At 41.8% G+C, this 25305-nt stretch overlaps 1 protein-coding gene across 6 annotated transcripts in view; it reads right to left on the bottom strand.

The window, feature by feature from the left end:
- Nucleotides 1-1323: 1323 nt before the first annotated feature.
- Nucleotides 1324-25305, bottom strand: part of bnc2 (basonuclin zinc finger protein 2) — a 170271-nt gene continuing 146289 nt past the window's right edge. For 5 of the 6 annotated variants that reach the window (XM_085276652.1, XM_085276654.1, XM_085276651.1 and 2 more), the window contains 2 exons: nucleotides 13416-15814; nucleotides 1324-6703 (listed from right to left, as the gene is read on the bottom strand). In XM_085276652.1, the coding sequence (XP_085132778.1) occupies nucleotides 5893-6703; nucleotides 13416-15814 (3210 nt within the window). In that variant the 3' untranslated portion in view covers nucleotides 1324-5892. Of the gene's footprint in view, nucleotides 6704-7796; nucleotides 7871-13415; nucleotides 15815-25305 lie in introns of all 6 variants that reach the window. The other variant, XM_085276656.1, reaches the window with a different exon arrangement.

Here is a 25305-nt window from a genome sequence, read left to right as displayed (position 1 = left end):
TGCTGTCAGTGATAGTGCACATATCATCTATCAGCTAGCTGCCACACAACCAGAACATTGTTGAATCCTGACTCTTCTACCAAACGCATTTGGCTACACACTGGACTAACTAATTATTAATCACACAATTTTTATCGTCAGACAGACAAATGAGGTGATGGACATCCTTGCCTTGTCAGCTGTTCCACATTTTACAGTTTAGACACAGCTAAGCTCACCCTGGCTCTCTTTCTGTCTCTGCATCTCAAAGGTTAGCAGAGGGCTGCTGTGTTTGTCAGGCCAATCGATGGCCTGTCGCGCCCGGAAATGTGCTCAGTTATGTAGCGGAGTCAGCCTAGTGACCTCTTTGCGACATGGTGAAAGATCATCACCAAGAAAGGGACCGCATGCGTGTGTGTGTGTGTGTGTGCGTTAAACATGGGTGGATATCTGTCAGAAGCAGGTGGGTATCACTTACTAACTCTGCATATAATCAATACATTTCAAAGCTATTATTCTGAAAAGTGCATGTGCGTGGTGCACTTATTAACAGCAAGGGAATCAAAGAGCTGGTGTGTGACAAAGAGGACTGGTGTCTAATTCAAGGTCAATAAGGCCTGTGTCACTCCTGCACTTTCACAGACGGGAGGGAGGAGGCATTATGTTCTTGTTGGTTACCAGAGCAAACACGACATCCCTGCTGGAGCTCATATCAATTTGTAATTCGACCCTCGGTCACATCAGAAAATGTCAGCACAGGTTGCTTGTGCAAAACAACGCCGCATTTGTCCAGTGCTCCTATCGGTTATCCAATGCTGTGCCATTTAAATGTTTTGCCTTTGTCTGTTGTACACATTCACAGAAGTAAATATTCTTCTCTACGTTAAGTTTTAAGCTGCTCTATTATGTATTTCAGCCCATTAGTAATTCCATCAGCTGTTCTCTTTTAATTTAATTTCAGCATATGATCAGACAAAGCTACAGTGTGTCTTTTATTTTTCTCTTTAAGTGACCATCTTACTTAATTTGCTAACACCAGCAGTACCTTCTCCTCATGCCCGTACATATTTAACTCTATTAATCTAATCGTCTACTAATTGGTCAAGATAGCCTTTTCCCTAATGATTTTTATCATGGGGTAATTAATGAGCGTGGTAAAGCTGAAATCACAGTGTCTTGTTAAAATGGCTTGATTGACACATTGTTTCTGGGGTGCCATTTTTCACTTTGTAGCATGCTTCATTCGAGCTACTTTAGGTAAATAACTGTTTAAAATTGATACTATTTTTAACAAGACTTTATGCGTCCTTCGCCTTTGAAAATATGCAATGACAAAATGCCAGTGAATGATAAATCTTTAATATAAAAATTGTACAAGAATTCTGATACAAATTACAAGAGGTATTTGGACAAAATATGAATAAAATTCCATTTACATCCCAAAACCCTTATGCATTTTATGCAAAAACCATAGACAGTTATGATACAGAAACAAATACAAGAAAGGCTTAAAAGAAAGAAAAAGAAGTCTCTTAAAAAGGATCTTTTTTTTTCCTTCTGTCTGTCTGCTAATGGGGAACACCTCTTTGGGTAACATACAGTATTCGTGAGGCTTCCAAATCACCACTTTAACACCAAAGTGACACAAGCTCCTCCGCTCTGTTTGTTCTTTGCAGTGCAACCATGTAGCCATGCAATGCTGTTGAGTGCCCGTGCTGCAACACGGGCTTCTTAAGACACAGACACAAATGCATTAGATACACACACACACACACAAAAAAAAAACAAAAAAAACAAGTGAAAGTTAAAATCTAAGTTCACTAGCTCTTCAAGCTATTTATACTTTAAGACTGTAAAATATATTTGAAAATACAATGGACAACATTTTATGGATTTACAGCATTTTTTTTTGTTCAGGATAACTGACATTTCACAGGTTCCAGTTCAAATTAACGAGGGCATCCTTTTTAGAACATAAGACATGAGACTGAAGCATCTATACAAACCCACGTGTGTAATTTTTATCTAACTGCATATTTCTAATGACATCCTGTTAAATATTTTAACCTCACTTTGTTCCATAAGCTACATTAACTGAACAGGTTGCACGCGTTGTCACCGCTCGTTCTCTCAGCTCGCATCTTCTACTCTATCACTCTGTGACGTGAACACAATGGACAGCGATTAACGGGTCAGGCATTTCCGCCCTTTGCCATCCTTTTCATCCTCAGTGTGCTCGGTAGAATTGCAGAATAATTGATGACTGATGCTGCTCTTATCAAATATTTAAGATTCGCTCCAGCGGTCTGGGCCGATGAGCAATCTAAGTGATGTGTTCCTGCTGTCCCAAAGCATGGCCACTAGGTAGCACAGTGCACCCAGACCCATGTGGTTAAAGAACTAAGAAATTCAAAGACTGGATTTCTCTGAAGACAGAAAGGAGAGGAGAGCAGAGTGTACAGGAGAGGGGTGGATCGACTGCTCTCCAACAGGCAAAGAAGAAGAACCTAGCAACTTGTCCTGGGGAGCTTTTTTCTTTTGTCTTCAACTTTTTACCCTGCTTTGTTAAGTGACTGCTGCAAGGTCCAGCCTCACCACTTTTTAAACCCAGTTCCCTCTCCAGCATCCCGCACTTATCTGTTCAGCTGGGGACAGCACAGTCATTTGCATTTTTTTATTTCAGCCCTGTTTCATGACCCTTAAACCTCTGCTGACATAGCTGCAGCCATCCAAGACTCTGACAGAGCCTGAAGTAGTTAGTGGACGGTGTAGTAGGGGAACTTCTTCCTCTGATGTTCAGTTTTTTTTGGTATGTGAGACAGCTCTGCACTTGATGATTAAGAAATGGACAATATAGAGCAGAACCTAAGGAACATGTTTGTCTGAAGCTGAGGTTGGTGACAAGAGCACATTGTGATGTGTGATGATTCTACTGAATTCAAATCAATCTGTCAGCTTGCTGACCTCTTCAATAGACTTAAAAAAATAATGTTTTCAGGAGATTCATATTGTCTGTGTTAGACTTTATTCCAACTTGCATCAATAGTGTGTCATTTCTGCTGTGAGAATATGTTTCTATGCCCCTTTTTTGTCTTTCACTGGAGGTTAACAAGTCACCTAGGTCTTGTTGTGTTTCTGCGTGTGTGCCACTTTCATCTGTGTGTATGGTTGTGTGTTAGAGAGACAGCTGTCAGCAGGGTTCCTGGAGTAGCACTTTTTTATTTCTGGCAGAGTGAGGGCCGTGGGGATTGAATGAGTGAATGAGGCAGCAAGTGCCTCAGTGAAACCCACTCCTGGGAGAAGGCAGGGGTTCCTGTACTCAATTTTCCCTTCACTTGGGATAAACAGGCAATTACCCATCCCTTTTTCCTATGCCATGGCCGTCCACTGAACTTAAGCATACACTATTAGCATGTGTCCCTGTAGGATCTGCGCTGTGGCGTGTAGAGGTGGTAAGTGAGTGGCGGATTGAAGAAATGGGTAAGGCGGTTGTTAAATGCCTGCGCTCTGACAGACAAAGAGAAAAACAGAGTGAGAGAAAGGAATTGAATTACCGGCGACCTTGACTAAGAATAAGCGTGCAAAGAAAATGATCAGATGAATTGAATTACACTTAAGCGAATGAGTCAAATTAAATTGTTCAAAGCACGCTCTTTCTTCTTTTTCTCCCGTCAGTGTCACAGTCTTGTCAGCAACCTTGGCGTCTGGCAGTGTAACGTAGTGACAAGTGAGTTATTAGACAGAAGAAGCAGGAATGGCGGGACGCCTCCAGGTAACAGAGAAACAGCACATTTTTAATGATCGTTTCTGTCATCCTTTCCTCCCTAGTCAGCCTCCCACCTCCGCAACCTTTCCATCAGACTCAGCTCTCTCTGTCTCGTGCTTTTTTATCTCTGAGAAGAGAGAACTAAAAACTGCATGTGTCATATGGGTGGAGTCTTAAAAAAGACATGAAATATTTCAATAGAATAGGTCATGTCTGTATTGCAAAATGGCCTAAGTATGAAATAAGTGGAACTGAGCACTGTTATGGATGTAAGGTGTTGTGAATACTGTACAGCACACCGCATAACACTGCATATTTTCCCACTGTGTGTAGCACCAGTCAAGTAAGAGTAGATCTCCTTGTACAGTAACACATGGCATTGCTAATACATTGAGAAATAAGTCAAACTGAGGAACGATCTCTACTTTTTTGTCTTTTTACAAAGAAAAATATAGCGGACAAAAAACATTTCTATGGAGATACATCACCCTCTAATAAATACCCCTTCCCTTGGCTACTTTGCCCAATTACTGGAAATAGTTGTACCGTAAGACACTCATGGACATGTTACAAATCGGTGCAACTAACAGCCAAAAAAACAAAACAAAACATGGCAACATTTTTATGCTCAGCAATGGAAACCAATGGCGCAATATCACAGCAAAATGTTTTAAGACTCAAGTGCATCATATCAATCAAACAGGGCATGATTTAAGTACAATGTCACACTGAAAGAGCTTCTTTTTTCTTTTTCTTTTTTTAGCAAACACTTATCTTTTGGTCACAGTTGAAGGACTATTTTCATTTTTCCTCTCCTTTTTTTTTTTTTTTTTTAAAATCTGTGGGACTGTATGTTCCATTAGGATGCTTTTTGTAAGAACAAACACCAGCTCTTGCACTGACTAACATGCTTTCTTCTACAGAAAGCAAGCGTTAAACCCCACATTGCTTCTTTTAAGGAAAGAGAGACTTTATCAATATTTACTCCCTTGTGTTTATGAAACAGCAGTTCATAATGATCAAACCTGGTTTTGTTTTGAAGTCACTTTTGTCACCTTCTGAATAAATGGTTCAGCAATGAGGGCAGATCTCAGGTTTTGTTCAGGGAGGCGAGATGTTTTCTGTCATCAAACTGGGTTTGACATTGAAACGCGTGCAAAAAGAAACTGGCACAAGTTGAATGTTGAAGGTACTGTCACTTCCATTGGCACCGCAGCCATCGATGACCCCAAACAACACCTAAAACTCAGCATTGCAAAAAATCCTCATTATATTAATATTACACATCCCCTTGTATAGATGCAAAGTGCAAAAACTGAATTGGTATACTAAAGCTCATAAACATAACAGACAAAAAAAAAATCAATAGAAATACAGAGAATGATATCAGTGTAGGAGCCTAAAAAAGCATGCCGGCAACCTCTGAATATCTAACAAGTAGATAAAACAAGTCACGTGATATTCATTTTTTTCCTTAGGACTCAGTTTAAAATGTGTCTTTGAAGCTAACATAAATGAGTCAAGCTAGTAAGATGCTACCGCTTTCTTGCCTATAGCTGGAAGTATTTTACTGGACTGTAACATAAAATCCCAAAAAGGGAGAAAAAAAAGAAGCAAACAACCATCAACACAACTCTTTTACACCAAAAGCCTTTTGGGACATTATTTACAAATGAAGCTATCATGCTTTTGTAAGGGGTTCATTTAAAAGCTATCATTACACAAATACAACGAGAACATTTTAAGTTTTTTTTTTCAATACTATCATATCTGAAGGCAAAGTCACAAATAAGAGTTTGAATGGATCCTTTGGAGATGGAAATAAACACAAAGTGGGAGAAGTTAGAAAGGAAAGGATGGAGGGGGCTTATGAAAACACAACTCTCCATGCTCTAGAGTGTTATCCTGTTCTTCCAAAGAAGGAAAAGTCAAAGGACACAATAATAAACTGTATTTAGAGTCAATTAATTTTATACATGGAGATAGAAATGTCTCGCAATGACGTTCAAAGGACGGTCATACAGGCATTTAGCTTGTATTTGATGGTCTTGGGCTGGGGTTAAAAGCTAATTTGAGGAGGAATAAGGATGAGGAATGAAGGGAGTAGCGGGCATTCTGACAGGAGGGCAGAGTGACAAGTCATTTCTTTAGTCTATTATTGTAGAGAAGGGCATATTTTTATGGAGGTTCGGGTTCTGAGAGTGTCGGTTGCGGCTGCGTACAGAGCTGAACACCATGTTGCAACCGGGGATTTTGCACTTGTGCATTTCGCGTAGGTGCACAGTCTTGTAGTGCACACGCAGGGTCCCTTTGTTGCTGTACATTTTGTGGCAGATGTTACAGAGGATCCCACTGTTGCTGCCATTACTGCCTCCAGAGGACGAAAGGAGGAATGGTGAGGAGGAAGGGTCCAACCCCTCACTTTGTCCATCTTTTAGTTCTCTCATCTCATCCCGATATGCCCCATCAGCCCGCCCGATGGCACGCTGGGAGAAGTCCTCTCCCTCGCTGTTGCCCTCATCCTCTTCTCCCTCTTCCTCCAGATCATCCAATAGGATGCCTTCATCGCTTCCCTCATCTGACTCGTGTGAGGAGTGGATGCTGCTGCTCGATTGAACGCTGGATGTGGTACTCAGGTCCAAAACCATGTAGTCGTCTGGCTGGCTCCGAGAGAAGCCATTGGTGTGGTGGTTTCGAAAGTCTTGGTTGAGAGGATGGTGAGGATGATCATTACTCATGGGGGAATAGGGAATGTGGTTCAGCCCGGCAGGCCCGAGACTGGCACCTCCGAGGCCCATGCCGGCCATGGGGTCCAAGCCCATGTAGTGTCCAGCGTAGATCTTGGCCAGTAACTCAGCTCGCAGGTCCTTGGGCAGTGGCGTGAGTTGGGGGTCCAGGACAATGTCGTCCAGCTCTTTGGTCAGCAGTTTGCGGTGCAGGTTGATGTTGGAGCTGTGCCTAATGTGCAGGGGGACAATTAGAGATTTAACTCAGAATGCTGCCAGTATATCAATAATGTAGATTACATCTCAAATAGAAATAGGAACACAGTTGAAATACACACATTTGTATTTACAGTCATATATTTTAGATACAAGTTATTTTACTTCTGTGAAATGGTGCCAAGCTTAGAAGATTCAATATCTTTGGAAGCACTCTGTCTGTAATTATTGTTTCTGTCAGGAAAGGTACAAAAAAAGGCCCGCACACAGACAGAAATCCATCCGATAGCTCTCCACTGAAAAAGTGTACTAACATAGCAATGAGAGAGAGCATCCTGCTAGTGTTTACCACTGTCAGCATGTCTGCACTGCACAGCCCTCAAATCCAATAGAGTCTGACTCAATTAAATACTCCACCATATTGAATGGGAGTTTATCAATTGATTCGAGCTGTGGTAATGTGATAATCGAGGGGAACTGGATAGCATATTAGCACTAGGCCCTGACAGGATTATCGCATTCGTTCCCTATTGGAGGTGGCTTAATCGAGCACCTCAATGAACATGTCTTTATGTAGCCTTGGATTTAATTAAGATGGGCATTTTTTCCAAAAACAAGGTGCTACAGCTCATGAAGGAAACCAAGTAACAAGTGCCATGCTTAAGCCAGGATACAATTAGTGGGGATTTCAGTTAGCACACAAGGCCATGCTAGAGGATGCAAAGTGAAATGGGCTTGAAAATCAAATGTATTCCCTTTATTCTATTTATTCCCTTTAAGCTCGTATTTCACAGTTGCAAAGTGACACCATGAGAAAGGGGACCAACAGCACACACGTCACAATAAAACTGTGTAACACAGAAAAGAAATTTAAGGACCCAATTACCAGTGCCATAATATAGCATACACACGGCCTCTCTTCTCACATCAGGCCAACAATTAATTAAAATAAAAATATGCAATCACTCAGTGCCTTTAATGTGAAGGGTTTCCATGCAGGGAGGGCACATGTGTGTAAAACAACACAAAAATTGAAAAGAAAAGGGAAAAAAAAGGTCGTCCTTAGCAGGACGGGCGAAAATGGAGTCACAATGGATAGTAGAGCTTACCAGCAGTGGCAGGGTTGATGCAGTCAAAAAGGGTCCCTTTCCTTTAATTATTTACTTCCCTATCCGACATTGTCCTGCAAGAGGTAAAAATACATTCATTTGCGGGACCCTTTTCTGTGAACCAAGCAACCAGGAGCCCGTCCACTCGAGCATCGTCAGCATTGTGGAGAGCGTGGCAAATCGATTGGCTGTGGCTCTCACTGTGTGTGTGTGTGTGTGACCATGTGTGTCTTTGCACGTTCCTATCTCTGTTTGTGCGTGTGGAAAAACAGAAAATATATTCCGTTTTCCACGTCCTGCAATCAAAAAGATTTTATACATCCCTTGTTCTTTTTTTTAATCCTTTGAATATGCAGTTGGCGTTTAACTAATGGCTGAAATACGGCCGTCGTGATTCAGTGTCTGCGTCTCTAAAACGCATGTGTGGATGTTTGTCTGTGAGAGACCACAGTGTTTCTGCGTACAGCAAAAAAATAAATAAAAAATGCTGTAATCAGTGATCAGTGTAATCGGGAAAAAGGCCACAGTTTGTGCAAGGGTGCCAACCAACACTGAGATGTGACGAGGGGCCACACAGATTTGCTCTGTTAAGCCTGAGGTTAAGAATGCTGTTGATGATGCTCAGGTAGGCAGGTCCTTTGCAACATGTCTCCATCTGTATTACAACACCTTCTCACTGCTAATAAGCTCTAAATTAACCATGGCTATCTAGTCATACATGCAGTAAGTAGACTGCAAAATTAGCTACACCCAATCTCTTTAAAGCTATAGCAGTTAAATGAAAAATATTGACAATTACCACTAGAATCTTATCCATTTTACTGAAATCCTCAAATAAATTAAACTGTTACTTTGGGTCATTTGTAACCATTTACAAAATTACAAGAACTGTAGAGGAGAAAAAGAGCCAAGTTCATCTTCATTATTATTTAACCCTTTTGTTTGCAGTGCCTCCTTGCCCTAAATACTCAACATAAGTCAGCTGAATCCACACACAGTGGACATAATGCCCTCATCCCTTCATTTATCAGATTTAGACTTTCTGCCCCATTTCCCACTCCCCTCCGTCCCTCCACCTCCATCACTCCTCTTCACTGTGCTCTATTTTTCCTCCCCCAAAACCAACTCCTCAGTTCCCTCCTTCCTCCATCTCCACCTCCCTGTTGGCCAGTAATGCGGCTTGCAAACCAATTTGACAGTCTCATCTTCGCCCAAAAGACGGGGGAGGCCTCCAGAGAGCCCATTTTTGACTGTGCAGAGGAGGCAGAGTGAGAGTGTGCCTGTCCCAATCGGCGTTAATCATCTTTAGGTTCATCTGATGGCCCTTGCCCTTGCTTTTGTGTCAGCGCTTATGTGTGTATATACACGTGTGTATGTTTGTCTAAATGACTCATAATGTGTAAATGAGATAGAAGGCTGAGTGGCACCAGTGGTTCTTTGTCTTTCCTGTCATTTGGGGTACATTATGAGGTTTTGGGTGTAAGTGGGAGGACAAGAGTTTTAGTAACATTTATCACTCTCTGTCACTGTTATAGCTCCAGCCTCTCGAACGGCGCAAGCTGCACACAATGATTTTGAGTACTCCTGAAGAAATGAGTGAGTGGAAATTAAATATGCATTTGATACCAGATAAAAACAACAATTTATTGTACATGTTCATGTTTCAGCTTGAAATCGCTTGCAGTTTTAGAACTCGTTCTGATGATGACAGTCAGCTTGCATGGGCGTCTCTGTGTTATTCATCTAAGAATAAAATAATTTCCCTTTATTCTCCTCAAAATGAATCACAATTAAGCTGTCAGTATAAACCAAGGGGATGTAATGCTTGAAGCTTTTTATTCAGCAGATAGTTTAATGTAAGTGGCTTTTGCTAACATATTCTCTCTATTAGCAGCATGCCCTTTGTTTAAAAGGAGACAAACAGAGAGCTGATTGTGGAGTGGAGGAGCCAGGCCCACATGCTGTGAGGGGACCAAGGGAAAAGGAGGGAGACAGAGAGAGGAAGAAGAGGGGAGGAAAGAAACTCTCCAACATAATTAACCTTCACTCTCTCCATTTGCAGTGGCCCATGCAGGGACCATGTGCTGCGCATGGTTGCACCATGGGAATGCGAACGAGGGAGATCACCTGCTTGCTGCAGCGACAAAGAAGGAGCAGGTTAAAATGTTTCAGGTGAAGGTTTAAAATAAAACTAGCGTGGGCTGATTTTTATTTAAAAAAAGAAAAAAGAAAGGTACGGCAATCTTGTCACCAGATAAAAATGATGATTAAAAAGGCTAATAATGGTGATGATTACTGGTACCTGCCTTTCAAGCAGTTAATTATGCAGCTTCTTCAATACTTGTGCCGACGCTGCTCACTCCCCACAATAAATATGCAATCATTTACCCCCGTGCAGCAGGCAGCCAGGAGGCTGAGGGAAAACACCCCGCTTTAAAATCACTCTCGCACACGCATATGCACACACGCACTGCATATTGCTCTGTTTAACACTTAAAAACACACACATTACATGCTTGCTCAAGGGCACTTTAAATGATCCTGTTCAATATGTATGTACAGCATCCACGAGCAGGGATGTTTTCATGTGGATTTGTATGTCTCGCTGTTTATTCCACATTGCCTGAACACCAGTGATATGTTTTTATGTGGTGGTGCATTCGCATTGAATCCTGCTCTGAGTGTCATCGACTCTGCAGATCAAATGACCTCACCTCTGTTTTCTTCTTTACTTTGATGCACAAGCTTTTGATACTGGTGTCTGATGCTGCGTTTACGCGCATGTGGCTTTTCACTCGGTGAGTGGACTTATCAGAGATGCAGAGGACTTTCCTGTTGCTGTATCATGTCGTAATCTCTGCTGTAAAGCAATAAATAAATAACCACTGCTTATTTTTCGCAGTGGGTTAAGTATTGTTTTAGCAAGTCTAACGCGAGCCACCCGAAAGAGCTGCTTATTAATTGTTATTACCGATTGTGTCTGCATAAAAAAAATTAAAAAATCTAATTGGGAGAACGAATGTAGTTTGACTTATTAAATTTACTAGTAATAAATGTTTGAGATATTATTTTGAGCAAATACATTTGTACGTGCAGTTTCTTAATCTTATCAGAGCAAATGCTCTGATGAAAACAGCTAAATTATATTCCCGTTTTATTGCTACCATTAAACTCAAACATACATTATGTCATTAAAGGATTACCCAGGGACAGATCTGATGAGAGCACGGCTTGTGTATTGACTCGTCTCAAAGCTCAAGGATTTCTCGAGCTATGCGGTGCTCTTCTGTCTGTTGTTTTATTCCCTGTTTGAACCTGCGGCAAAGTAATTCGCCCCACATGCTATCAGGAAAAATATGGAAATAATAGTGTATTACACATCTACAGCTGTACTGTGCACCCTTGGCTTAGATGCACTATTTTTACTTAGTCCTTGCTGCAAATGATCTCTGTCGTATATATGTATGTGTTGGAATGACATTTACTGTATATGTTGGTGTCAAACTGTTTCACACACACATGCACACATTCATTCTGACACAGGAAGAGGGAAGAGTTCACATATAGATGCTATCTTTTCTTTGTGAAGTCATCTTTGAGCTTGTTATAGCACCAAATTCAACCCAGGTTTTTGTATCAAACTGTGTATTTGTGAAAAGACACCTTCCCCACACAAGCGTTCCTCCTGTTTTTTTCATTATTCTCCTCACTGTTGTCACCTCATTTACTTCACAGAAGTCTGTCGTCTGCTGTCAAAACTATTATGTGGTTGTGTCAACAAATTCCAGTATGAAGGGATTCAATTACATAATTGACCAAAAAACAACTAAACAAAAACCAAAAAAAAAAAAATCTGGGCAATATCTGCAGGTTATCAGTGGCACGGTTTCTTTTTTGCTTACTTCTGTGACATCTGTTTAAAATCAGAGCACTTTCTTATGTTAGATTCCACTAATAAAAGGTCTGTGAAGTTTTATTTCAGCTTTTGAAAGTTCAGATAAATTACTTGGTTGTTTTTGTCATACACTTTGCATCATTAAGTGGTTAAATACTTAGATGTAATATGTATCAGAGCAAATACTTTTCTTTTTATCTATTTGTATATTCCCTTATGTGTGCAAGAGAGTGTGAACGTGTGAAAGTGCAAATGCTGCACAGCAGAACAGCCCTGCCTTGGGCAGGAGAAGGGAGCTAACGCACTCACTGGTGGCAGTGCACCACACCGAGGCAACGCATGTTACGATAACACGTTCTGTCATCTCGTTGCTGTCTGCACAGCTGCATCAGGTAAGCAGCAGGTTTGCACCTTTGCGGACGCTAACTTGCCTCTTGTTCTCCTGCCTCTGTTCTCCTCTCACACCTATTCTAATAGAGTCCCAGGATCTCTTGCCTTATTTACATGCTGCTAATTAACAAAAAGTGCTCAGAACAGATGCCACAGAAACAGCTTAGGGTAGAAAAGGAGGGGAGAGTTTGGTGGAGCGACAGAGCGAGTGATGAAGGGATTGTGTGAGAGAGACAAAACTGTGAGGAAAATCTAAAAGTCCCTCTGGAAAGAATGAATTTTACAATTGCAGTCAGCTTTACTTGTTGCGGATACTGGATAATAACGTTTTCCATCACTATCTCCATTGCAGAACAGAACGAGTAACCCTGGTATATATAGCAGATGGGTTTTTATCAAAGATACAGTATATGAAAGCATGCAACTGGTTAAGACTGAAAATGCTGGAGTTTTTTTAGAGTTGGAATTATATTTTAAGGGTCATTTTATACTTTATTTTGAATGAGTGCATAACTTGCCCAAGTGAATATAGTTGATTAGTTCACTGGCCAATTTTCAGTCACCAGAAATATGAATTCATGGACCGCTGATATTTATGTATAATGAAAATGATTTCAACCTGTATATAAAAGCCACTCGTTAAATTTAAAATTGAAAAGTTGTGGCAAAAAAGATTTCTATGTCTTTTCCTGGGAGCCATTCCTTAACCAGGACACTAGTGACGTTATGTACCTCCACCTGTCAGTGTTTCTACTGCATACATGCACAGTTCATGTGTGCCACTGATATGTGCTAACAAGCCCATGTGAGTAAAGCTAGCCTCACCTTTTAATGCGCTAATAAATGCAGTGGTTTGACAAACCGCTGTCTGTTAATGTATGCACCTTCATCTCCCGGTGACAAGGTGAGGTAGTGAGGGCAGGTAAACAACACACTGAAGCTGGAAGCTTGATAGGTAGTGTGTGTTTAAATGTCTGTGTATGTGTTCCTGCTTTTCTAAACTTTGACTTGACACTGAGCAGATGTTCACGAATCCATTTTAGTTTCAAGTTAGCGAACAGATGTTAAGTGGAGGCCAACGAGGATAATGTCATATAGTACTGAAATACTGCATCTTCACTCTCATTTCATGTTAACACGAAATGAAAATAAATATCTCTCACAACAACTGAACTACATTTTAAAACAATGTCTTTTTAATTAATACGGTTTGATCCTTATAAAACAAAACCTTAGACCTACTGTAGGTAATTATTAGATGATAAGAATCCAACCTACCTGTGATTGCCAGTGTTAAAAAATATATAGTAACTTTTCAAAGTTGTGCCACTAACCTGTCTCTGCTCCGCCGGGAAGGGAAAGCAGCATTGCAGCCAGCCACAGTGCACACATGCATCTCTTTGAGGTGCACGTTCTTGTAGTGCAGTTTCATGCTATAGGAGCTCTTGAAGCTCTTCTTACAGACATAGCAGATCTTGGGGTCAGGACTTGAACATGGATCTTCCTCTGGTGATCGAGAAGAAAGGAATTTGGGTGGGCTGGAACCATAGCCCATCGAAGTGATGAAGCTCTCGTGAAGCGCAGCCATGCTTGCAGCAGTGGCAGCAGCCGCTGCCATGCCCCCATTATAGAAGCCATACTGGCCCATGCAGAACATGTCATAAGTTGGATCGTTGAGTTCTTCTTTGATCTTGATGGGAGGGTGATGAGGGGAGGGTGAGGAGTTGCCCTTTCCTTCCATTTCCTTTCTCAAATGAGCTTCCTCGCTACCCTCATCATCTTGTTCCTTTTCCAGTCTCCTTCCAACCCTGCTGTGCTTTTGCTGATCCTCCACATCCATCAGCTCATCACGGTAAAACATCTTTGAATCCGAGTTTTCAGACTCATTCTCAAAGTCTCTCTCGTGGTCCTGATCCTCAGAGGTAAAGCTGTCCATGCAGCGTAGATCAGCAGCTCCACCTCTGCTGTCACTACCATTTCCTTCGTGGCATTCATCTTCGCTTTGTCTCATCATTCCTCTCAGAGCTAAACCAGGGCTCATCTCATCCTGGGAAGGGGATTGCTGCCCGCTTCCACCACTGTGGTTCCCATTTCCACTAGCGCTGTTGTTGTTGCTATTACAATTTCCGTTAATTTTGACATTGTTGTGAAGAAGAGATGACTGGTGATGGTGGTGATTATGGTGCATGTTATCGTCGTCATCATCGTCTTTGTCGTCATATTCATCAGCCACATCAATGACTTCTTTCTCAATCTTTACTGGCATGCTTGATTTACGAGGTTTCTTTTTGGGCGTGGGGTCACTGCTGCCATTGGTGAGGTCGTGATTGGCACTAGGTGTTGGTAAACGGTGGGACATGGGTCCTGCATCTGACACATGAACATTATTATGAGAGGCCACAGCTGCAGCAGCCAGGATCTGCTGTTGCTGGTCCATCAGAGTAGTGCTGTTGGTAGTGGTGGGCATGATGGGGCTGGTGGGCAGTGACACTGGAGGACTAACAAGGTCTGCAGGGGACAGTAGTGTTCGGTAGAATGGGGGCACTGGTTGAACTGGCTGCACTGATTTCAAGGAGGGGAACACCAGTGGACTTTGCAGAGGCGACTGAAGCATAGGGTCTACAGGTGGAGTGGTGAAGCCCAGTGGTGGCCTTCCAGGGCTAGTGAGTGTGAAACCACCGTTCTTGGTGCTCGAGATGACAGGTGTGCCAGTGGTAGAATTGGCACGGATGAGGTCCTTGTCACGGTTATTGCGCAGCATGGGCATGTGCAACCGTGGATTGGGATTTGCACTGTGACGATTGCGGCTGCGTAGTGAGCTGAACACCATATTGCAGCCCTCGATGGTGCAACGGTGTTTAATCTTCAAGTGTACAGCATTATAATGTATCTTAAGTGTGCCTTTATCATAAAAGGTTTTTCCACAAGAGTTGCAGACAACGCGACCCTTGCGTGAGGTGGCTCCCATGCGGCGCATGCGATGCATCTTGGAGGAAAAGGAAGGATGGGTGATTGTTTTTGACTGCTCGTCCTTTATGAAATGGTGGTGGACCGGGTGGTCACTCAAGCTGTTAGGTTGCTGAGGTTGATTTTTGGACTGCTGTTGGCCCTGTGGCTGTTGCTGCTGAAGCTGTGTCTGCTGTTGCTGCTGTTGAGCCTGCTGGGTGGAAGGGGTTGGTGAGATGGGAGATGCCCGGTTGTTGGGCTCTGTCTTGGGTTCGGCGTTGTTGTTAATGGCTCCCAGCGCTCCACGACTAGGACTTGGACCTGTGCGGAATGGTGATAGGGACACTTCTGACTCGCTGGTTTCCACTTGTTCTCCTTGGTTTGGCAGACTGGGCTCCCGGAGCCGCAGACCAGATTGCTCCATTGGGAGGCCATTGGGGGGCAAGCCAAGCATGGGGGCAGAGACTGGGTTGATGTACTGGAAGGGCAACAGGAAGGCTAAGCTGTTGGGGATATTTTCAAAATGGTGGATGCTGGATGGGCTACTATTTTCCAGATGTGTAAGGAGCCCCGGGCTACGGGTCCTGTTGTTACTTTCAATGAATGTCCTTATCCCGGAGTCTGTCTTGGAAGAAGGAACTGTAACTGCCTGACCTTCCTTCTCCTGAATGGCCATCAGCTCCACAATGGACTTGGTCTCACCAAAGCGCAGGAACTGCTGGAGGGTGATGATCTCTTCTTCTCTGGACATGATGGTCCAGCGGTCCAGCACCTTGCCTGCAGCATCCTAGATGCCCCAGAAGAGACAAGAGAGAAGACAAAAATACTTTATTGATCGTGAATAATCAGTGTGGTCAAAGGAGAAGACAGAGCAAGGGTTAGTTTGTGAGAGCGAGCATTTCTGCTCATGAAATTCAGAGGCCCCTGGAGCGACAAGTAACTAACAGAGCTTTGTTGAAAATCTCCCTCCTCCACTGTCCCTCTTTTCCATATACTCTTCACATATTCATTTTTAAGAAGAAATCTTTCCTGAAAATCTGCCCATTAATCACACTGTGATGAGAGTAACAAGTTCAATAACGTTTTAAGCAAACAAATCAAAAGCACTGAGGTGGGTCTTTTTAGCAAGTCTCTGTGACTCAAAGCATTGGAGGCATATTAATCTGAGAGAAAGAACTGAACTCTTGCAGGGACTCCCTCTGTACACAAACTACACCTAGGGATGTTTACAAAACTGTGGGAGCCAGAAAGAAAAAAAAAGAAAAGAAGAAATAATAGAATAATTAATGCAACTCACTACCATACTGTAGTTCACATGCAATTTTCTTAGTGCTTTCTCTATCTCCAAGGCAATGAAATGCTTGAGGGAAGACACTATGCATTTAAGGAATGGGTTTGGATGCTCAAATAAAAGAGGTAAAAACTCGTGTTTCTTCAAGGTGCTTGATGATGCCTTGATAGCAGCATTGAGATCGTGTTCCTATCATTGGGCAGTGTAGTTATTTATCATGTGTTTATACCAGACGTTTTAAATGTTGTGCAACCTACGGAACTATAAATGGAAATCTGATCAATATTTCAATGAGATTGGAGGAATACACAGCTTCTTTTACTTAAAATACTGAAGGTGAAATCCTGTGTAATAAATATCCATGTTGTTGTCAGTCTTTAACCAATTATTCATTTGACAATATCTCCCAATGAAAATAGCAAAAGTGTAAAATAACAATATTTAACAATAGATAAATTATTACATCCCATGTCATTTCCAGTTCTTGTGTTTTTAGAGGTCTGGGAATGATGAGAAACATGTTTCCATCCTAGGATACCAGAACCGCTCCAGTGGGAAATGGGCTTTACTCCAACTAGAGCACTTTGCTTGGCTAGTGTCTTTTGGAGATGTGCTATTAATGGCTGAACATTAATAAGAAACTCAGACTCGTTGCAAGTGTGCACACTGTCACATGTCAAAAGACGGTGAAGGACTTTGGAAGAAGAATCTTGTCAAATCTTGAAAATGAAAGTACGACCCTGTACTTTTGTCCTCTTCTGTGAACCGTTATGTCTTTCTGGTTTGAAGCACTAATGACGGCGTTCGTCACTTATGCCTCCTCTGCTGTTGTTCTAAAATGTGACATTTGTGTGAACAAGATGGAAATAGTCAGGTTGAAAGAAAGAGAAAGTGTAAATACTGCAGTTCACACACTGGTTCCTGAGGGACCAGGCGCAAGTGACATCAAGGGAGCAACACAAGTGATGACAATTAGTCACACTGAAATGGTAACATTTCTTTAGAGCTCCTAGCTGCTGGCATCTATAAAAGATAAATGGCAACTCTAGTGAGTAAAAAGCTGTAAAAACCAACATCACAAAGCACAAAGGGCCTGTAAGGAGAAAACAGAAGATAAATGTTTAAAGAGAGACAGCTAAAGAGAGAGAGAAAGAGCACGGGAGAGACACAGAGGAAGAAGAGCAAAAGCGCAGAGAAAATAAAAGTGTGAGTGGTTTCATATCATGCCCTCAGATATACTGTAGAAATAGATTCTTCTGAGACGAAACATCAATAGTCACTGGGGTATTTGTTGTTAAATATACATTAAAAAACACTTTACACTTTCATTCTGTGTGCGCTCTGGAGTTTTAGCCTGGAGGTATGACTTTAAATTCTAGCCTGGACACTATTATTTCGTACTGCATGGCCATCTGGGCATTAGTACTTCCATCTGATTTAATTGAAACAAAAAATGAAAGCAAATTAGAAAGTGAATCTTTAAATAGTTACACAACCAGGATGTTTCTTAAGTAATTGTAGTTCTAAGAAGTGCTGTGGTGTATTCATATTTCCTAGTGGCAAAAACTATATATGTTAATCTTTGTTATATGTTGAAACACATCAAGGTAACCTACAGTTACACCTCTGATTGCAGGCAGGAAATATTTTAAATGCCGTTTTAATGTTGGCTTAGTTTGAATGTTGCCTGTTTTGTGAGCAGTAAACAGCAAAAGAATATTTGCATTTTATGGATTACAGCCAGGCAATGTTTAATTAAATTAAATGAAAATGAAAATATCAGTTTCCTATTTTCTCCACTTTGATGTTCAATTCATGATTAAAATAAGATTCATGAGAATGATAAGTTAATAACAAGGAGGTAATTCTAATGGAAGTCTGATTAATAAATGCCAGGAAACAGTCTGAAGCTGTTAGCAATATCATTAAATAAAGCTGCTAAAATTTACAGGTTCATAAGCCTCAGTGGGTTACGATTTTCTGACCATCTCAATCATTGATTGAGTAAAACAGAACTTAGACATGGATTTAAGTCTCTGCTAGTCCAACCATGTGCATTCACTTCCCCACAAACAAAAGCCAAACACAATGACACAGGCCAAACTGCAACCCATTAGGGCCAGCCAGCTGTCAGAACAGGTCAGCAGTTCTGCTATGCACTGGACCCTGTCTGAGTGGAGGCTATCCAGGCCTTCCTCGTTCACTGGTCAATTGACTTTTGGAGGCCAGTCAACATGCGTTTGGGCTGGGTCAGCCTTGGTGCAGCGTCAACACAAATCCACAACTGGGATAAATCTGATGAGAAAAAGATGCACGAGGACACACTTGACTGAAGTTCACTTCATGTATGTGCAGCTATGTATCTTTAAGCCAAAAAAAAAAACATTCAACAAACGTTTTGTGTGTGTGTGTTTTAAAAAGCCACTGCAGATTGTAACTGATGAAAAAACATATTTTGCAAATATCACAGCAAAAAAAAATCCATTTGAACCAAAAATTTAACAATGACAATCAATGATTTTAATAAAAACAGATTTCCTATATTAAAACGAGTGTGTGGACGCACGTTTGCAGACAACCACAGTCCCCTGTATTCCTCACTGCCGTAAGTGTCACAACTCCACTCCCCTGCATTAGCCCTCTGATGCTGTGAGAGAAACAAATATGCCATTAGAAGCACTTTTACAAGTAGGCACTCATCTTCCAATTAGCTTAATGTGGCCCTCTTCCCCCTATATTTTCCAGTCGTGCCCCACCTCTTCTTGTACACTCCCTCCAATAAAATCTCATTAATCCACCCCTCCCCCATCTCCCCTAGTGCTATGACATATTAGTCTGTCATTATCCATCCCAGAGTCCTTTAAACAATGCAGCTAAACCTCTGTTTGCCAGGTTAATGACTATTAGCCAATAATTACAGCAGAGAGACGATGGGGTACCCACTTTATCTGGTGGACAGCTTCTGCTGTTAGTTTATTTTATCTGCCTCCCTCCACGTCTCTCAGAATTAATCTGGCAACTGCTGTATTTATTCATCTCTGCACTGCCGCAACGCATTCTTAATTCACCGCCGCCTCTATTACCGTGGTGGTGCTGGATGTTGTGTAGTGGGTGTGTAGTTGGGCATCTACCTTGCAGATTGCTGACAATGAGGATGAGCAAATGATGGCCTTGTCATGGGCCAGTACCAGTGTCAGTTAAAACAAATCAGGCAATTATGCAATTAGAAGTTTATGTGCTGGGCTGTATTAAAAGCTGGGGTGAGCAGCATTGTTATAGTGGATGGTGTGCATTAGGGATTAACAGCTTAACATGTATATGCTTTTCACTAATCATCACCTATCATACTCACTGACCGAGTCTCTTCAGAAAGCAGTAGAGCGAGAGAGAAAGAGAGAGAGCCAGGCTTTGGGGGAAAAGGGGGAATGTTACAAATACACAGTGTTACACTTATACTTTTGTATACAGTAGAGACGAAGAAGGGATTCAGGTCGACTGCTTGATTGGTTTACTGACATATTATTACTGCTGATGTCCTGCAGTGTTACTGTAATGAGGAAAAAAATTCATTCTTTTTGACAGTCAGAAGAAAATACCCTTTTTGTACTATCTGTGAAGAGGGTGTAGATAAAACTCCAAGCATTTTTTCAGTTTTGGGAAACTTAATGGAGACAGCTTGGTCTAACACACTTGATGTTTAGTCGACATTTAATGACTGTTTAGTGTAATCGCTACCTTAATTTGGCTGAAAAGGCATTGTATAATTTGTTAACAGCGTGCAGATCACGGTGCAAAAAATATCCTGTTTGGGAATTATTGAATTTATTGCTCTAGAGATGAGGCTGGATTCATAATATTACTAGTTCTTGGGCAGAGTGGATACACAGTGTAGTGGTTTACGCATTTCCCAAGCAAGCAAAAGCTCCCTGGTTTGATCCCGGGAGGAGACATAAATCCATTTACTGCTGCATCAGGAAAGGTGCAAATCAGCAGCAACCCACTGTGGCGATCCCTACTGAGTAAAGGAGCTGCAGAAAGTAAGCTACTAGTTTTTGGGCAGGGATCACCACTTAATATCACATAAAGAGGGGCAGGAGCTCATTGGTCAACTCGACAGACCGTTATTCTGATCTAAAAAGGTTAAAATGATTTCATGTGCTGCAAATAATTGATAATTATATTTAGTATCCATAGGCTAATAAGCAGATAGAATATAATGGAGTTAATCTAGAGATAATGTGATGATTTTTCTGTCCCTGTTTGCAACTGATTCATCAAAGATCAGATAATTGGGTTAACTAAAGCACTATAGTGTGTACTAACTTAAATGGGAGGATGCCTACCCTCGTATAGCCCACTGTTTAATGTAGAGTCTGTGCATAAAGATGGCTACACTCGTTCACAAAAATATCTGTACTGATCATAAGAGCATTTGCTTGTATTAGTCAGGATCAATTTTCACAATGGCAAACCAAACCATGGGAACCACATTGATTCACCAATCACCTTACAGTGAATGCAATCTCCATTTAACCTCGGGGGAATCCCCATTGATCTCCAGTCCTGCTTTCAGATCCAGTTCTTTAAAAAAAAACAAAAAAAACAACAACCCTGCTCTATTCCTGTGTCCGCCACTTCAATGGAGGTTAAGCAGAAGTTCCTTGTGATCTGAGAAGGTCTTGAACCTTCATGCTTCCTTTTCCATATTCTCTTTCTCTCCCCACCCTGTATTGGGCTGTATGAATAATGCAGCATATCTAGTGGCAAGCAGTGCCATGGGTGATGGGTTCACGCAAAGCCCACTGCCTGGAGCCATCACATCAGAGGGCAAGAGCTCCCAAGACACAGGACGCTTCCCCATTGGCTTCCCAATGGTAGGTCAGAGGTCATGTGTGAACAACCAGCTCTACTTCTTCCCCTGTGATGAACCACAGGGAAATCAGTAACAGTAGCTACGTCCAGACGTGGGTGGAGGACATTTCAAAGAATCGTAGAGGTGGAAATTTGAACTCTGTGATCTTGGTAATTTCCTCATTTATGATCTGCAGATCAGAAGAATTTATTTTGACCACGTGTATGCGCCCTATATGCTTGATGTTTTCAATGCTGCAGAAGCTTGAGTTGCATCTTATATGGTGAAAGTTAGTGAATGCACTACTATATATTTATTAATATAAGTAGACACACAGCAGTATTCTGGTGGAGCAATCAGAAATCAGTGCATGCTTATTGCAGGGACAGGCATTTCACAAAGAAGAGTAAGATATGTATGTAATGTGTATGACAGCTTATAGTACTTTAGACTGCAAAATGTAAACAGCATCCATTCATGTGACTGGAATTTCACAAACAGCTTTACTGGGATACTTTAGAAATGGCTAAATAAAAATAATTTTCACAAGTACCAGCTTAGTTTGGAATAAAATACTGGATCCAAAGATCTGATTGAAAGAATGTTAGATTTTACTAGGCTTGAACTTACATTACTGATTAGAATCTGGAACATATCTGTTCAAGTTTTATGCTTGCTTTATCATATAATTAACAACCGTGCAAAGGGCATTGCCTTGGTCAATATAATTCTCATCACTGGCCGAGAGCGCTGTTTGCCGGGCTCTGGTGTGAGTAAATATGAAGAGGCCACGGGGCTTATTTAGCTATACCAGACACACTGATCAAGCAGCAGGCCACAAGATACCCTTCTTTCACCTCTCAACCTGATTTAACTCAGGCTTTGGTTAAAAATTCATGACTGCGTGTTGGTTGTTGCTAAGGGCACACTAATCGACTGGAGTAAGATTTATAGTGTTGCGGATGACGAGGATGGAGGGGAGGGGAACGTGGGGGGGGGGGGGTTATTATAGAATACTTTACCACAGACAGTGAGTCACAACCTGGCACATACAATGTTCCAGGTGGCTTTCAGTAAACAGTTTCCATTTCGCTCTCCGCCGACTTGTCTTTTTTCATTATCTGTTTTTGAAAAAAAATCCGTCATTTTAGGTCTCCTAACCTCTGACTCATCTAACTCTCCTGACATCCACCACCACCATTGTGCTTGTTAAAAGCCGGCACTCAGTGTCTTTAAAAAAATGGAAAGGACAGTCCTTTGGCCACAGCCCAGCAGAGGTGCAGATGGGGCAGCACATGGAAGCCATTTCAGGCCCCGGTGCACTGCAGAGCAATGTCGGCTGTTCTCTAAGTTCAGAACCTCTGAAGAACCGCCTCGCAGCACTTACATGTGAGCAGCATTTGGGACTGGGCTGATGTATTGATTCCCTGTCTCTTTGCACAAAGTGCACAATAACACACGCAAAAAACACTGGCTTACTTCACCCAGCTGTGCTAAGGAACCGTAGCTGTGGTCAATGCGTAAAACTCAGCAGACCCAGCACTGAGCTAGAGGGGACGCCTCAGAGAAGAAGGGTGGAGTGATAGAGGCAGCGAGGGGATGCCTGATGGTTCACATTAATTGAGGATGATTCGTGTGATCTCCTGGGTCGGGCTACAGCAGCCAGGTCTGTCGTGGGCCTGGGAGACAGATGTGGGGGCCTCTGCGCTCCCTCCAGGGCCAATGGAGAGCAGTGAGGCGGCTGAGAAATGCTCTGTCTGTCCAGTGTGTGTGTATTGGTCGAAATGCTTTCATTTCAGTCTTATATCACATCTCCTTTGTCTTGATTACTATTTTGGCAGGAAGCAGGCATATAGAAGGTGTATTAACATATGCTCACAATTTGCTCTTTGGCTACATGCTTATATTATTACACTGTGTCTTGATGTATAAATCTTTTCTTTTCTTCTTTTGTGTAACACACGTTATCACATTCTATCGCTACTGTAGGTTAGTAAACACACTTAAACTCAAGTAACGCTTAAACCTAAAGGGTCTGCAGCTAATACAATCAATATATGATAACTTGTCCACATAGGTATATGACCTACGTCCCAAAATGTCAGCAAAAGTCTCAACAACATAATCAACACATCACTTCCACGTTAGCGTGTAAAAGGAAGCAGAGAACAGATAATGGATTGCAGGTAAACTTCCCAAGTCATTTTGTTTTGGTCTAGCTGGAAACAGATAGAGGTGTCTGTAACATGCAGACACACTGCATTAGAAGAGCTTTTCAGCTTTCTCCTGTGCTTCTGCTGTGGAGCATGCAGGAGGAAAGAGAATAAGCTAATGGACTCTTTATTTAATGTGATCAGAGCCATTATTGACATGCTGCCAGGAAGATGCAAGACCATTAACTCGAGCCTATCTCTCTCCGGTACCTTCCCCTCCACCCCACTCCTTTCCCTGACAGTATTTCACTGCCAGACTGAATCACATATGGAGCAAGGGCCACTAGGGGGTCTGAGTGCCCCAAAGGAATCTGTGTCTGTCATATTAACTAAGAATCTATGATACAGGCTGTTTGGAACTGGCAACAAAATGTTGCTCGGGACTCTGTAATTATAAATCACTTATAACGCCAGTATATTATGCTGGCCTTCAAAAAATAAAGGAGGAACACATATCAGTAACTGCTGGATAAGGGCTCGGATTTTTTCGGATTTTTCAGTGCATTTTTATGTTTTGGTTGGCTTCGCAGCTGACCATGCAAATTCGAAATCCTGGGGTTTAAATCAACTGTTATTACTCTCTCCGATACTGTCACATTCTTTCTGTTTGTTTTTACTTTGAACTGTCTAATAAAGCAGACGGGCCAACAGTTAATCTTTGAAAGGACGGTTTATAAAAAATAAAGAAGAAGAAGAAGAAAGTGGAGGGCCTTCTGCAGGGTATTCCTGTATAAATCTGTATTTGAAGTCTTTTGCGGTGTCACAGTTTTTCAAGACTGAAAATATATTTTTCATTGTTTTTACGTGTGTATAGTTGAGGGGTGAGTGGGAGAACAGTGACTGCATCAACGCACAAATTAAAAATGAAAACCATTTAGAAATGTATTTTGTAAACTGAAGAAAAAAGGCTGAAAGTAGTTGTGGTATGCTGATTTGTTTGGTTGTCAGTTAAACTGAATAATCATGTGAGCGAAACAGACATTTTAAAACTGCGCTTTGTTATTAGAGTGAGATGACATGAGACGTCAAAGGCAAGTATCTGAGAGTGGAAAACACTAGTAGCACTTCCGTAATTATGACGGACGTCTGTAAGTATGTGTAGAATATTGTTTTTGCGAGTGAAATAGCGCCCCGACAAAGTAAAATGCTCCCCACTTGCAAACGGCGCGGTCTTCCTCTTTTAAACTCCCTCACTAGAATTGTTGCCTGGCATGTAACTTGGCTCATTCATCTTGGACGTGAATGGTGCCAGTGTGGCTGCAGTGTAATTTACACTACCTCAACCTATGTGCCAGAGCACATCTATCCCTGTGGCCCAGGGGCTCACAAAGCCATTGGCCCAGAGGAGGTTTTTTTGCGCGTGTGCATGATTGTGTATGTCTGCGTCTGCGATTATGTGGGTACAACAGGAAGTGGTGCTCAGGTCTCACGGGGAATGGTTCCAGGTCCCTGGGCCTGTCTACTGTCATAAGTTCCAGAATGGTGATTACTTACTGCAAAAATAAACACCATTACCATCTGCTGCTGCCTCTTTGTACTGTAACTTATACACCAAGAAAAGCTCTAGACCATCAAAACATACAAAATGGAGAACAATAACAGAAAAAGAGAATCAAATATGCGCTCTAAAATTTCAACGCACTTCTTTTCTTTTCTTTCTTTTTTTTTTAAAAATTCTCCATACATGTTTGTGGATATATGCCGTGTCACACCTCAAGCGAATAACTTTCATTTCTAGTGCTCGGGATGAAGCTAAACAGTTAAAAGATGTGTCAGCTTACATATAGCAAAGTGCGAAAGTTTATCATGAAGCATGGAGAGAACGGGTGGATGATTGGGAGGGGGCATTCAGGACTCAAAGCCAGCAGATGTTTGATCCATCCACAGCACATCTGGTCCTCAACACACTCAATCCATTTCAC

Source organism: Mchenga conophoros, linkage group LG6 (assembly GCF_057382185.1).
Source record: "Mchenga conophoros isolate Kocher_MC1m ecotype Shallow Benthic linkage group LG6, M_conophoros_male_GT1.1, whole genome shotgun sequence".
Lineage (NCBI taxonomy): Eukaryota > Metazoa > Chordata > Actinopteri > Cichliformes > Cichlidae > Mchenga > Mchenga conophoros.
The sequence above is the reverse complement of the archived record's forward strand: the minus strand, read 5'-3'. Positions and strand labels throughout refer to the sequence as shown.